The sequence below is a fragment of the Seriola lalandi genome, unplaced genomic scaffold, assembly GCF_002814215.2.
Source record: "Seriola lalandi dorsalis isolate HSWRI2012SDOR001 ecotype SW California unplaced genomic scaffold, Sedor1 jcf7180002054672, whole genome shotgun sequence".
In the NCBI taxonomy this organism is placed as follows: Eukaryota; Metazoa; Chordata; class Actinopteri; order Carangiformes; family Carangidae; genus Seriola; species Seriola lalandi.
Genome location: NW_019525225.1, coordinates 2,602,518 through 2,616,606, shown reverse-complemented (window position 1 = coordinate 2,616,606; position 14,089 = coordinate 2,602,518). Strand labels below are relative to the sequence as shown.

General features: G+C 41.6%; 2 protein-coding genes across 6 annotated transcripts in view; both read right to left on the bottom strand.

Moving 5' to 3' along the window:
* ltbp3 (latent transforming growth factor beta binding protein 3) overlaps nucleotides 1-2,660 on the bottom strand; it is a 35,102-nt gene extending 32,442 nt beyond the window's left edge. For 3 of the 5 annotated variants that reach the window (XM_023421439.2, XM_087178009.1, XM_087178008.1), the window contains exon 1: nucleotides 2,058-2,659. In XM_023421439.2, the coding sequence (XP_023277207.1) occupies nucleotides 2,058-2,295 (238 nt within the window). In that variant the 5' untranslated portion in view covers nucleotides 2,296-2,659. Of the gene's footprint in view, nucleotides 1-2,057 lie in introns of all 5 variants that reach the window. The other 2 variants (XM_023421440.2, XM_023421438.2) reach the window with 2 other exon arrangements.
* A 5,304-nt stretch (nucleotides 2,661-7,964) lies between these two features.
* LOC111666267 (uncharacterized) lies at nucleotides 7,965-12,450 on the bottom strand. Its single transcript, XM_023421568.2, has 2 exons — nucleotides 11,295-12,450; nucleotides 7,965-11,146 (listed from the first exon to the last, which is right to left on the bottom strand). The coding sequence occupies exons 1-2, from the start codon at nucleotides 12,010-12,012 to the stop codon at nucleotides 10,179-10,181; spliced, it is 1,686 nt and encodes a 561-aa protein (XP_023277336.1). The 5' UTR covers nucleotides 12,013-12,450; the 3' UTR covers nucleotides 7,965-10,178.
* Between the last annotated feature and the right edge of the window lie 1,639 nt (nucleotides 12,451-14,089).

Below are 14,089 nucleotides of genomic sequence, written 5' to 3'. Positions count from 1 at the left end.
CCGTGCAACATAACTTTCATATGATTTATTCTTACCGACTTCTTTATTGGTTTTCTACAGCCACAGATAAATATCAGGCACTGCTTAAGAGCCATTTTTTATTCAAGTTTTACTGTATCTCAATTTCTCCTTAAAAATCCAGACTCATGTGTGTACTCATACAGAGGGGCTGGTTTACTCTGGACAAAATCACAATTAACATGTAGTGGAAAAAGGCTGATTTTAAGGATTTAAAAGATATGAGTTTTGAGGTCAGTCCTGTTGAATGTTCTCCATTTCTACTAAGACAGAAGAGACTGGAAAATGGTTCTGGCACCAATGAGATGTCCACAGAAATATGAAACTATTGCATCATATACCGCTGCCTCTGAAGTGCTGTTATCGTCTATAATTTATCATTTTATGACCACTGCTGCTTAATGTATCAGTTTCATTAAGATAATGGGGTTTGTATCAACCCACGTTCAGATATTTTGGAGAAATAAAAGCCAAACAAAGGGACTAATAATTAGCATCTGCTGACAAAAAGAAAGAAATGACTTGGAGCGTCATTTATGACACAACACCACTGTCCACTACAGAGACGTCAGTGAGAAGCTGAAGCTCCTTTATTAGTTTTTAAACTCACACAGCTGGACATCTCGTGCCTTGCCGAGTGTCTTATTCTCTACACTGAGCGTGGCGGAGGAAGGCGGACCAGTGTGAGCCAGCTCTGGGCTGGAGACTGACGTAGACTGCAAGGCTCCATGTCTCACCACAGCTGATCTGATACAGCGCAGAAAGGCTCCACTCATGCCAACCAAACACTGGAGCTGAGGGCAAAAAGTATAGATCTAAAGAGGACATTTATATGCTATGTAATGAACCGTGCTTCACTAATTAAAGTGTAATATGGGAACATTTTCCTGCAGTGCAGTGGAGGGTAAACCCACCTCACCTCATTTTAACCACCTATTTATTTGCAAAGCAGAGTTTATACCAACTTGACATAAATCTTAATGCCATGATTTCATGATGGATCGGGTAGCTGGTATTACACTGATGTATGAAATAAAGAGGATGGGAGCGTTTAAGGAGATAAGGGCATTAATGAATGAGATATACTTGATATTTGTTTATACTGCTCACTGTCATATTTTGGACAGTTTAAATGAAGGTGGAACAGTGACAAAGAACATTTACTCATGTACTGTACTATAGCACCATTATGTGACACAGTATTTGCACTCATCTTGTCTATTTTGGACACATTTTACTTCACTCCACCACACTACAAAGGTAAAATTTGATCTTTTTCCTCAACTGCACTTCACTGATCTGAAAGCTGAAGTGACTTTGCAGGCAAAGGTTTTACATAAGAAACGTATTGTATGAGTGTGAAATATGTTACATTGTTACAGATTTAAATACCTTCATACTTGAAATTAACCCTGAAAGACACTTAAAGGAATCCATGTATTAGTGAGTACTTTGGCCTTTCATATTTAAGTGCATTTTTTCTGTTAATACTGCTGCATTTTTACTGAAGTAAGAATATGATTGTAGGACTTTTACTAGTAAAAGAGCAAAAAGCCACTTCTACTTAATTTAACTTAACACTTTTCTCCCTCTACTGCTTACTAACAACATTATGACTGACGTAAGTAATATATCATTCTGTCCCACTTTAACCATTTTGTGGCGTTTCATAGTGATAATTCACAATTTCATTGTCTAAACTGACTATTCAAAGTAGTTATTCTGTCTGAAATGCTGCTGAATGCGAATTACTGTGCAGCACAATGTGATAAACAGATTTACAGTGATAGTGAGTTGTTTTCTGATGATCTTGATAAGTAATTTTCATCATACCATGTGACATTTGCTGATAGCAAAGCTCCATAAAAAGTCCATTTATGAGCAACCAAACAGGCCTCTCTCCACCTCTGCAGGGGCTCTATAGAGCAAAAACTATAAACCCCGAGGTCAGTGCAGAACTATTAGTTAATCGCAGCGGCCTAGTTATATCTCCTCGTAAATAAACAGCATTGTTTCTGCAGCCTCGCACCGTCACTCACCGACCCTGAAGCCCTGTCCGATGAGCGTGTCGGCCGCCTGCCCGTTCTCCGCGATCAGCGTGGTGTTGTTGCCCTGCTCGCAGGTATCCTGACACTGTCCCTTTAGGCAGATCCTCTTGCAGATGAGCGGAGCGATGACCACCTTGAAGCGCTCCCGTGTGGAGGAGCGCTCCGTGCACCACACCAGCCTGTGGACGCTCAGCCAGATGACAAGCAGATGGGTGATCAGAGAGGGCATCCTGGCATCCTTCACTGCCCTCCACAGAGACCCGGGGACATTAAATCACAAGCTGAGGAGTTCAGCTCCAGCTCAAAAGCGCCTGCTTTGTTAACCGAGGCAGATTTTTGACGTCTCATACGGCGAAAAAAAGTGCGTCCTCACTGCTGTTTTCTCTCCTTAAGGAAAACAAAAAAAAATCACTTCCCTCGCGTATCCAAGTGATCCGTCTGTAAAACCAACACGTTTGGCATCTTTGGAAGTTTCTCCTTGTCCTCTATGCTTTTGTTTCCAAAGTTGCCCCCGCTTTTGTGGCTCTTCCTTTTTCTCGCCTGTTGCTCTGGAGAGTTGGAGAGAGTGCGTATGTGGGTTTGGGAGAGAAAGAAGGGAGGAGAGGGAGGAGAGGAGAAGGGGTGAGCCAACCCTCTCTGGAGAAACCTGGCGGCAGGCCAGCCAGGCGGCGCAGGAGCAAAGCTTAGAGTAGTTTCCTTGTTGGTTATTTCTCCTAACACCCCCCCACCCCCCAACTCCTCCTCTCCTCTGCTGCCCCCGCACAGACCCCGCTCTGCAAATCATAGCTACACAGCTGTGTGCGTCACTGAAAATAAAAATATATATTGATATACACCTTTGTGTTTGGTGAGTTTAGGAATACAATGTAGAGGCATGTGACTGAGCTGTGGATGCTGATAAATCTACAACCATGACTCTCAATGAGGTTACTAAGAATCATTAACTTACTGTATCTTTGATCTGCTTACAGAAGAAAATACATTATCACCTTGATCAGTTAAGTGTTGATAGCCTCTGGTGAGTGTTAAAATGTCAATCAGAAAAATAGGCCTACTCAAAATGTGTAGACATTATATGTGGGTCATCAGAGTCAGGATGAGGTCAGATAGGTTACTCAGGTTAAATGAATGCAGCTATTTTGACATTATCTTTTTGTCTTATATGCAACTTACATAAATTGATAAAAGTAAATCAGTTTAGATGTGATCACTAACAGGACATTGGCGCTACAGCTTTACAGATGAGTGATCTGTTTACTATCTTTTTATTTGATCACACATCAGACATAAGTTTATCTGTGGCAGATTTCACACTTCAACATACACCACGCTAACCACAAAAGTTATTTGTGCGGCCCTTTTCAAACATTTCTCAGTGATGACGGACGTTATCACTTTATTTGTCTGAAATGCTTTAAGAATAAGTCACTATACCACAGTGGAAAAACATTCAATTTAAACCAAAAGATCTTCAAGTTTTAAGCAAACTAAAGGCAAAAGCGTCATCTCTGAAAGATGGTCTTCTTCCAAGCGTGAATAAAGCTTAAGTTTTATTGTCATAGCTGATGTTAATACTTTATACACTGTTGGTTGGGTTGAACTCCAGCTGTGCATCATGAACTTCCTGTGTGTTTTTGCACGTAAACCTTTATTTTAGTCAGTAACTGTAGGGGTAAAAACGACCTTCTGTAAATAAAACCATGATATAATGTATTAAAAAAAAGTCACTGACAGAAACAACTACAAGCATCTCAAAACTGTTATCTCTGTACAGTACTGTACATGACTGAATGACTGCCAGACTTATTGTGCCTGCAGTTTCGGATGATGTGCTTTTTTCAACAACTGCAACAAATTACAGTTTTATATCTTCGCAATCTGTGCATGTGACCAAATATTATCAAAATCTGCTTCAGTCCACTCTGAATGAAACAGGCTGCAGCTTCGTGTCCAGAGAGCAGAAGGCCTCGACAACAAAATCTCATTACATTCCTGTCATACACTGAACTGTGTCCCTCGTGCCTGGGAAAAATGAATGTGCTCATAAAAAATGTGAAGTTGCCGCCACTGTAAGGATCTCATGGGCCAGCCAGTGTTTGGGGTCACATGGGCAAAGGGGTGAAAGTGAGAAAGAGACAAAGGGAGTTGAGTCACTTCCTCTCCAAAACGTGAGTGTTTACTTTCAGTCGCTGAGGAAATGACTGCATGGGCTGACAGAGAGTTCACAGGCCACTCTCACATTTCTCTCTGCCTCTGCTACTCGCCATCAGTGCATCAGTGGCTGCCAAGACTCTAACACACACACACACACACACACACACACACACAATGCAAATACATTGCAGGTCACACACATAAACTATCCTTGAGTTTTGTTTGTACAAAATAATTACTTTCCCTCTGAACACTGAAACCTTAACATTACTCACTGCACCAGACAACAGTGACAAACATAAATATACAAAGCCTTTACAAAAACAGCTGTTACCAGAGACAAGGAACTTTATCTATCTGAAATCTGTTTCAGTACCTCAATGTAAAACCACTCCATTACAAGTAAAACCCTGGCATTCAAAACTTTACTTGATTAAGAGTTATCAGCATAATCTCCTGTAGACGACCGTCACTGCCACTAGATGTCGCACTAAACCACCAGCATCTCTGACCAAAAGAAATGCCTCGTCAGCTAAATCTCCAGCATCTGTTCGGCCCAAACTCCCCCACCCATCCATTCACGTTGTCAGCCAGCAAGGTTTTAAGAAGCCCCGTGAAAGCGGCCACTAAACACACCAGAGGCACTACTGAATAAAGTTAGCCTGTGTACACGAGAGCCAACAAAAAGCAAACTAGCCACAACCATTAGCCCACCCTAGCATTGCCGTGATATGCTCCATGGCAATGCTGACAGTTAGCCAGCTAGCAATAGCAACATTTGGGCAACGTCATAATTAGGGTACCAGGACATTAGCTAGCGTTTTCAGGCCCTCTGTAGTTACTAATGAAAACATACATGTAAGATTATGTAGCCATCAGGTTACTTACACATGTTCCAAGTCAAGCTGGAGCCTTTTAGCCGCTCATAGTCTCTCCATCTCTGTAAAGCCAGACCAGTTATGGCTCCACAGTCAGGCTGGGAAAGCACATACTTGGAGCAGGTAAAGACACTGATGGAGCCGTCAAAACTTTAAAAACTTTATAGATGTTTTGACGGTCCACTGGCTGATCAGGATTTAAGCCGGTAATCCCCATGGCCAGTCCACCTGTGCTCCGACATATCTTTCTTTGTCAGAAGCCTATTTAGGCAAAAATAGTTTTTTTAAGTCGAGGAGGTGGAAAGTGCCTCTCACCTGAATGCTGCGTACTACACTGTGCCATGACTGCCATCCCGTCAGGGAGGGGCAGGTAATGCAGGAACATATTATTGCCAACAAGAGGGACCCACATCCACTAACATGCACAGGTAGCCTACATGTATTAACACGCACGCGCTGCCCTCCAGATACCAAAACAAAGAAAAGGAACAGAGAAAGGGATTACAACATAATCAGAGGGGGACTTCTCTGCTCAGGACGCCATGAAACATTTAAGTTAGAGAAACTTTATCTCTACATAAAAAATAATTGTTTGCTGCTATATTATTTAAAATCCTGTTGTGTCAAAGTAAAATAAAAGTACTCTCAATGCGGCAAAGTGGCCTCTGTATGACAGAGGCATTTTGTAAGTACCATTTTAATGTTGTCGCTGACCAGGATATAAAACTATTACAGGTATAAAATTATTATTTGAAAAAATTTCTCATATTGTCAGGTTGTTAATTATTGAGTAACAACACACACTATCTTGTATCAACCAGTATTTTTAAATCTTAATTTTAAAAGTAACCACTTAATGTAAGCGTAAAGTAAATGCAGTGTAGTTAAAAGTACAATATTATCACATTTAGTCGAGTAGAAGTTTAAAGTATTTCTGAATTGTACTTACGGTTCTTGAGTAAATGTAGCCTGTTACTTTCTTTGACTGTTCATTCGAAGATGAAATGTAAATTGTACTATAGTAATTTATACAAATTCATAGTTTATTGAAAACATGTCAATAAGCCTGCATATAAAAACTTTGCAGTAGTACTTTGTGTGAGCACTGTGAAGGTGCTCTGTGAATTTCAACTGATGCATTCAGGTGTAATACTGTGTTTCAGTGGATTCCACAGCACTTGCTTCAACTTGATGTTATAACTCCCATTTGTGGTCTATTTTGTCAAAACCAAACCAAGGCCTAGCATGAACTGAGTCCCAGTATAAGTTAGAGAAACAGCGATTTATCAAATTCCAATCAGATTAGCAACATGTAATTAAGCAGCTTTAGATATGTCTGCTGCAGTTCCTGTTCTTCTGAAACAACAACAAAAACATTACAGCAAATTTAGCTGCAAGCAGCAATGCGGGGGCCCAGAAGGCCATAGTTTCCATGGAAACATATCATTATGTCAAGGGCATGGTCATAAGCACTCAGAGCAAGTTTCATGTCAGTTGATTAAAGACTGGCTGAGATATGACTTGATTTTTTGTTTGGCACCTTTACCAATTTTGATTAGCTGTTATGGTTGAATGCTTCATATATCAAAAATCCATGTGATAGGTTTTGTGAGTCTTGGTCTCAAGATCATCTTTGCCAACTTTGGTAAAGATTGGACAAAGGTTGTCCAAGGAGCAGCAAAAAAAAAAAACAGTTTGTGATAAAAATCCATTCTAGACTTGGATTACACTGAAACTATTAGAAAGGAACAAGAATTGTGTTGTTAAGGCAAACACGTCCATGGTTATTAGTCAAAATCTACTGACTTATTGCAGCATCCCCTGGGTGGCAATTGACGCCAGTGACTTCGGGCTTCATAGAAATTCGGTCCCAAGACCATGTATCAAGTTTGGTCCTGATACATACAAGTCCTGAGATGTAACGTCACTTCCTGTTTGGGTGCTTTGCATCTCAGTGACACCACTATCTTCTACATGCATTTTTTGGATTTTGGATTTATACATACCTTTAACAGTATTTCATGTTAACACACTGTGGGAAAGAGCAGGATGATCTACCGACAAGAAACCGTTATTCCACACTATACGGCCAGTGCAGTGAAGGGACGTCTCATAGAATCAAGTGCATTAAGTACAGTATGCTCATAAACCAACACATATCCTTGAGCTGTAAAACTACCTTGATTTGAACCTTAATGAGTCTGATCTTTCTGAGAGATATTTATCCTGTGCTGTGTTTAACATCAGAGAAATTGACCTTCAACACTATGGAGGAACTTGCAAATTAAGATAAAACCTTGAAGATCCAGTATGGAATTGTACAATATATGTACCTTTTGGAAATGGAGAGAAAATCTGAGAATTTAATCAATCAGTAACACAAAAGACTGACACAAAAGTTAAGTTACAAAAGTAACCTGTTAAGCTTCTGTAATCATATCAAAGGCTGCCTCAAACAGCAGTTTGTGTGTATGAACACAGCTGTCATTACTCAGCATTGAGAGAAGAGTAAGATGTTATTTGTGCCTGTTTTTGGGTGTGTCCACAGCACCTCCAGTCTGTTTGGCAAAGTTTCAGAAGGAGTGGAATCTTTCCTCCAGGGTTAATGTGGTTTTCCTGCCCTGATACAATGAAATGTACTGACTGGAAGTGAAGTAATAATGCTGGAATAAACAGCTGGGGTGATCTTAAATTAGGATCTTGGAGCGTGTTGCCACACTGCTAGATTATTTTAATGTTTACTTTACTTTAAGTTTATATATTATATGTTGTCAGCAATAATCATCTGGGTGTATAAACTCATTATTTCAAAGAAACCTCTACACAATGTAATGTATTGAATAAACAGCCACAGAGAGAGAAGACATACAAACAAGGCCCTTTAATATAGTAACATTTACAGTAGGTAACAGAATGAATGCAATGTGTGGGCATAGATTTTGAACACAGAAGCATAAAAAAGTAATTAATTTCACATTTAACACTGACCTGTTAAGGAATAATGCCATTTCAGTTTAAACCTACATGCAAAGGCCCCCCTGTATGTAATACAAAAAACAATAAATATGATTATCTGGGGTAGACTACCTTGGCAAATTGTATTCTGGGTATACAGACACATATTTAACATTTTGAGTGCCTTGTAAAATGACTTACACTTGTAAATGTACATAGAGATCATTATAGTAGTATACAGGGTAAATGACACCAGAAGCCGACAGTATAGCTCAAATGGCTGAGAAGAATAATGCTCTGCTGTTAAACCTGATGTATCAGTCGTGTCTAATCAGGACAGCAGGAAGAACTTCAGGAAGAAATGTAATAAGGTTTTATGTATTTACATTGTATGTTAGCATATTGATGGTTACAAAGCACGTTACGTTTAAAATGAAAAAAATCCTTGTTGCACATTAACTTTTCCACAAATGTTGACCCTTGTTAAACCGGATAAAATGGCTAAAACTACATTCTTATTTACAGAAACGCCCAGGGGGCATCGTTACAAGCGGAAGAACAAATATGCACATGCAAGCACCAAAGTCTGTCTGCGAGTAACTGCTAGTAACTGGCTGGTAAGAATAATTGTCCAGAAAAGGAAAGGTTTTCTAGACATACAGCAGCAGCTTGAATGAAAAAACAAAAAACAAAAACGGAATGCTAGGATATGGTCCATAAGAGAAAGATGATAATGGGACAACAGTAACACAGCGTTTAAGCCGTTTTCTGGATGCATGCTCATGTCCTCTCTCTCTTCCCTGTATGTCGTGGTGAAGAAATAAAATGCTCATACTGATGTCTTCAAACCTAGATATACTTGACACAGATAACTTCAGCATGACAAAACATTATGATTGTGTAACTGATGAGGGCTCTGCAGAGTGAAAAGAAGAGATAAGACAGAGCAGAGAGGGACTAAAGAGGAAGAGTAAAACTGGTTCATGCCTCATCAAGCTACACAGCCTTGACAGTATAAATACAGTAAAATCTAACCCGCTATGTCAACTAAGAATTATATTTTTGTGATTTTTTTAATGGTATTTCTATAGTCATTAATTATTACTTGAAAACAATCGCAACATCTCTGGCATTGCAATAATCACACATGTGCTTTGGTCTTACATAAGCATTGGGTCCTTAAAATGTGACTGCAGCCACGTACAGTGGGTCACAATCACTGGGAGAAACAATTTAACAGACTTTTTCATTAAATCGTCTTAATTATCAGTCAAAGACATCAGATGACTACAACTAAACTAAAAAAGGAGGATGAGTACTGAGGTAGAGCTGGGAGACATATCTATATATGTCCTTATCATAGGTGCCTGTTATCATGTTTCAATTTTCTGACAAACTGAGTGAAATGGGAATGCCCACATAATGGTGTTGGTCAGTTTCTGTTATAGATTCTATTAGGTTAATATATAATGTGTAAAAGCACCAACTGTATAGACCCAAACATGAACACTTTATCAAGCTCAAAGAATTGAACCATTATAAAGTGATATTTGGTTTAGTCAAAAACATCCAGCTACACAATGTACATGGTTTGTCCTAAACATGAAGCATGAACCAGTACTATGCATCTAATTCTGTTTACGGTATTTGAGCAGCTCAGTGTGTTGCAAAAAAAGCCTTTAGGAACTCATGACTAGAATCCTAACAGTTTGTCCTGACTAATATCAAGGTGGGTACAATCTTAAACAGCAGCAGCAACAGCAGTGACTCAGGTGATTGCTGAGTGAGTGTTCAAGGCACTTACATTTTTTAAGTGGGAAAACAGATCTTGTCCACTTCTGCTGTCAATTTCCCAAATTATTGCAGGGAAGTTGCAAGCCAGCAACTCCCTGTGCCAAGAACAACCTGTACACTGCTGTTGCTGCTTGATGGATGTCTGGGGGGGGGGGAGAAACATGCTGCTGACATGAAAACACGAAAATGTCAGATATAGAAAAAACTCAAAGGCTAGAGTTATATGTAGCCTGATTCTTCACTCCTTAATCATCATGTTACACTGCAGAAACACCGTATTCCACGTTTTATGGTAATATAACCATCCAACAGTTACTCCTTTAATCATTCCCTACACACAGTCCACAACTGAGCTGTCATCTTCCTCTGCTCCCCACTCCCCAAACCTCATCTGAGGGGATGGAGCTGCTGGATGGAGGTTGTTTATGTCATCCATAGCATCTGGGTCTGTGTCATCACTGGCACCAATTCCCATGTGACCGCCTTCCTCCCGGTGTGTGCGGATGTGTTTCCGCAGTGCTGCAGGCTCTTTGAAGCTGCGGTTGCAGAAGGGGCAGCAGCATGGCCTCTCTCCAGTGTGGATGAGCTGGTGGTGTTTGAGGTGCTGCAGGCGGCTCAAGCGCTTCCCACAGATGGCACACACGTAGGGTTTCTCTCCAGTGTGTGTGCGCCTGTGTTTGCGTAAACCGTCCAAGTGGCGGAAACAGTTTCCACACTCAGAGCAAGAATATGGTTTCTCACCTGTGTGTATGCGCAGGTGGGTTTTAAGAGCACCTGACTCACGGAAGCGGCGGCCACAGACTCCACACGGGTAGGGCTTCTCTCCTGTGTGGATGCGGATGTGCTTCTTCAGGCTGGAGATCAAGCGGAAGGTCTTTCCACACTCCAGGCAGTGGTGAGGCCGATCTCCAGAGGGCTCTCCTGCTGTGTCAGGGGCTGAAGGTCCTGCCGAGTCCTCTGCTCTGCCCGGTGAAACACTGTCTCCTCTCCCAGTTCCAGAAATCCTAGCCAACACTTTCTGTCCATCAAGTCCGCCCTGCTGCAAGGCACCGCTGCATTCTCGCACAGGCCTTTGGTGACGCAGGGGGTGAGTAAAGGAACGCTGAGAACCTCCCTCCCCAACTTGAACATACCCAAGGTCACCCACGTTGTGGGACGATCGTTCCCCATCCCCGACTCTGCTGTCATTACGCAGCCCAGACTCCTTCCTGCTGGGCTGACCAGAGACTGAAGCTGGTCCCTGCTCCTCTTTAATCTCAAACCTGGATGCTCCACCTGGTCCTTGAGACTGCCTCTCATCTAAAGACAGATCAAAACATGCAGAGATAATCCATGTATCAATTTACAATGGGTGACTGATTCATTTGTTCCGACTCACAATCAAAGTTTTTTTTGCAAAGGAAACCCACAAATACAGAAAACACACCAGCACACATTGTGTATTTACCTGGCCTGCTGGAATCGGAGCACATATGAGATGTGTTGGATGCAAAGGAGTCCAGAGCGTGGTTAGTCACAGAGCCATCTGGTTGGATTGAAAGCTGGCACATCTTGTAGTCATCTCTTGGCTCAAACCCATGAAGCGATTCATCCACAGATCCACCAAGACCCAAGTCAACACCGGCTCCATTGACATTTCGGGGGTTCTGGTGGTCCCGGTCCAAACCTGGAGTGAGTGAAGCCATGGAAGACAGTGATGGGGCAAAAACTGACTGACTAATTGTCTGAGGGCCCGAATATGAGATCTGAAGCTGATCTATGAGCTTTTGAGCACTACACAGGCACTCCTGTAGGGTCTTCAACTCCCTCTCTGACACTTCAAGCCGCACTTTGAGTCTTTCATTCTCCTGCTCCTTATGTAGCAGCTCTTGTTGAGTCTCATTGAGCACAAGCACCACTTCGCCCAGGAGAGTGTCCACTGCAGCGGACATGGCAGTTTGAATGGTAGGGGCCAGACGCGATTTCAGCGATGTTACAGTCATGTTGCCCTGCGAAGCTCCGTATCCAGCCTTGTCTGCTTTGCGGTCATAACAGGATTCTGCCCCGGTTCGGTCGGTAATGTTGATTATACTCTGTTTACGATTTCCACTGTGGACCGAGCTGTTGCCGCTATTTGACGGAGATGAATCCATGCTACCAGCATAGCCTGTCCTCCTGGAAGTCATGATTTTAATGTAGTTAGCACGGCGTTGACAGGCTATGCTAACGTTTAATGTGCTACTCACACCAGACCAGATTTCTACCGACCTGGGTTGTTTACACGGGTGTTGTTGTTTGTGTTGCTATTAGTGTCACCAGTTACATCTGCCTCATTAACAGTTTAACTGGCGTCGCTGACAAAAACACCGTGGTGAACTCTTCGTTTGGCCTGGCTCCGCTCGCTAACATTAGCCTATTAGCTTTAAAACTAACAACACCAGTCGGTCAAAAGACGGACTCTTGCAAACACTGTGGTTCTGCTGCAGAAGTGCGCTGGTCGTCTTTAACTGCGTCACTCAAGTCCGTACATTAATGTTCAAAAACTCTGATACCACGGCCCTCAGCGGCGACTCACCCATTTCTTGCTACTGTCTGCAGGACTGTACCGTACTGTACTGCACACAGAGGCCTGTCGCACTGAAATGACGCAAGCAGAGCAGCGACTCTGTGCGAGGTTTGGCTTGACCTGAGTGTTGACTTGAAGGGAGTTTAATCGCTTCTGCAGAGTATCACCAAAAGGGTTGGCATTATATCCCAAGCCTCGGCAGTCGATGCAGGTGAAGTCTTTTCTGTCTCCGTCCCTGAACCTAAACCTAAGCTATTAACCTAACCTCAACGAGTTATCTCTGCCTACTCCCGTGTCTTTAATTCTAAACGTCCTTCCCCTTTCCTTTCATTAAATTACCTTCTGCATACCAAGCCACTTTTGTGTCGATTCAGTGTTATATATTAAAACTTTTTTATATTGATCTAATATCAGATAAAATGAGATTTCTAAACACCACACTCACCCAAGCTTTTCTCTTTCCCATCTGAAACGATCAGTTCTGATACTGAAATAAAGCCTCATCTTTTGTGTGTGCATATGTTCAACATATGTTTTTTTCCTTCAGCAGGCACAAGTTGGTAAAATATTCATTTCTATTAATTTTATTTATTCCTCTGATAGTCAGTCCAATCACTTCTTATCCATTGGCCGGTATGGTAGGCAAAAGGGCATTTATATAGAGCCAGTAAACCTGCGCTGACCTCTCAGAGTGAGAAATAAATGTCACTGTTTTTCCCTTTAAAGAATACTGTTAAACCATTATGGTGGACAAGTCGTTTATAATTGGACAATAAAAACAATAATGAATAAGAGATTTTACAAATGAATGAAACCAAAAAACGGTCAAATGACACTCTGGCCCTCCAAAGCCCAGTCCTGTCTTGTAGCCTTTAATAATTTATATAATTATTTATAATATCTCTTTCAGTAAGCCTGTTTTGCAGCGTATTGGCTTTTGTTGCATCCCTGGTGCAAACGTAGTGACTTTTATTGGCATTTTGTGCGCTCCTGGTATTCTCTAAGTCTTTATTTATTAAAAGGCCAGGATGTGAGTCCCTGTACAAGTGTAACATTGTTTGTCAGCCTACAAGTCAAAAGTCGGGGTGAAATTTCCCCCAACTTTCAGGTTGTGCAGCAGCCATTTGAGGAGAAAAGCTCATGTTTGCCCTTTAGAGTTTAAATTTAGGCTACACGCCTACGGTTTACAGTCGCAGGTTATCGACCTCTTGGTGGTGTTTACTACAAACTCTGTATCTGGTGGAGGACACAGCAGTTTACTCCACACTGACAGCCTGCTGGAGGCTGCGCTGTAAAAGCAGGATGCTGTGGGTCAGACCAACTTTCTGATGCTTCGCAGATGTCCCGCTCATAGCAGCACAATCCGTCATCGACACTAATTAGGCCTAAAACCATCCACACCCAGCTACGTAACTGAAAAGTCACCACCTAGCTCTTTGCTTAATACACCCAATAGCTATGTGTTTTTTTTCTCTAGTGTTGCTTATAATTGTGTTGTCGGCTCTAGGAGGCACTGTAGACTGCTTTAGTAATGAATGATACTGAGGTCAGGTAATAAGCCCTACATTAGGACTAATTATTTCCCGTTGTAATAGCTCTTCACTAACATTAAAATAATGAGCACTTATTTAATTTAAATGAATGGTTTTCTTTATCACATTATAACTGATTGTTTCAGAAGGATGAGGTGAGATGAC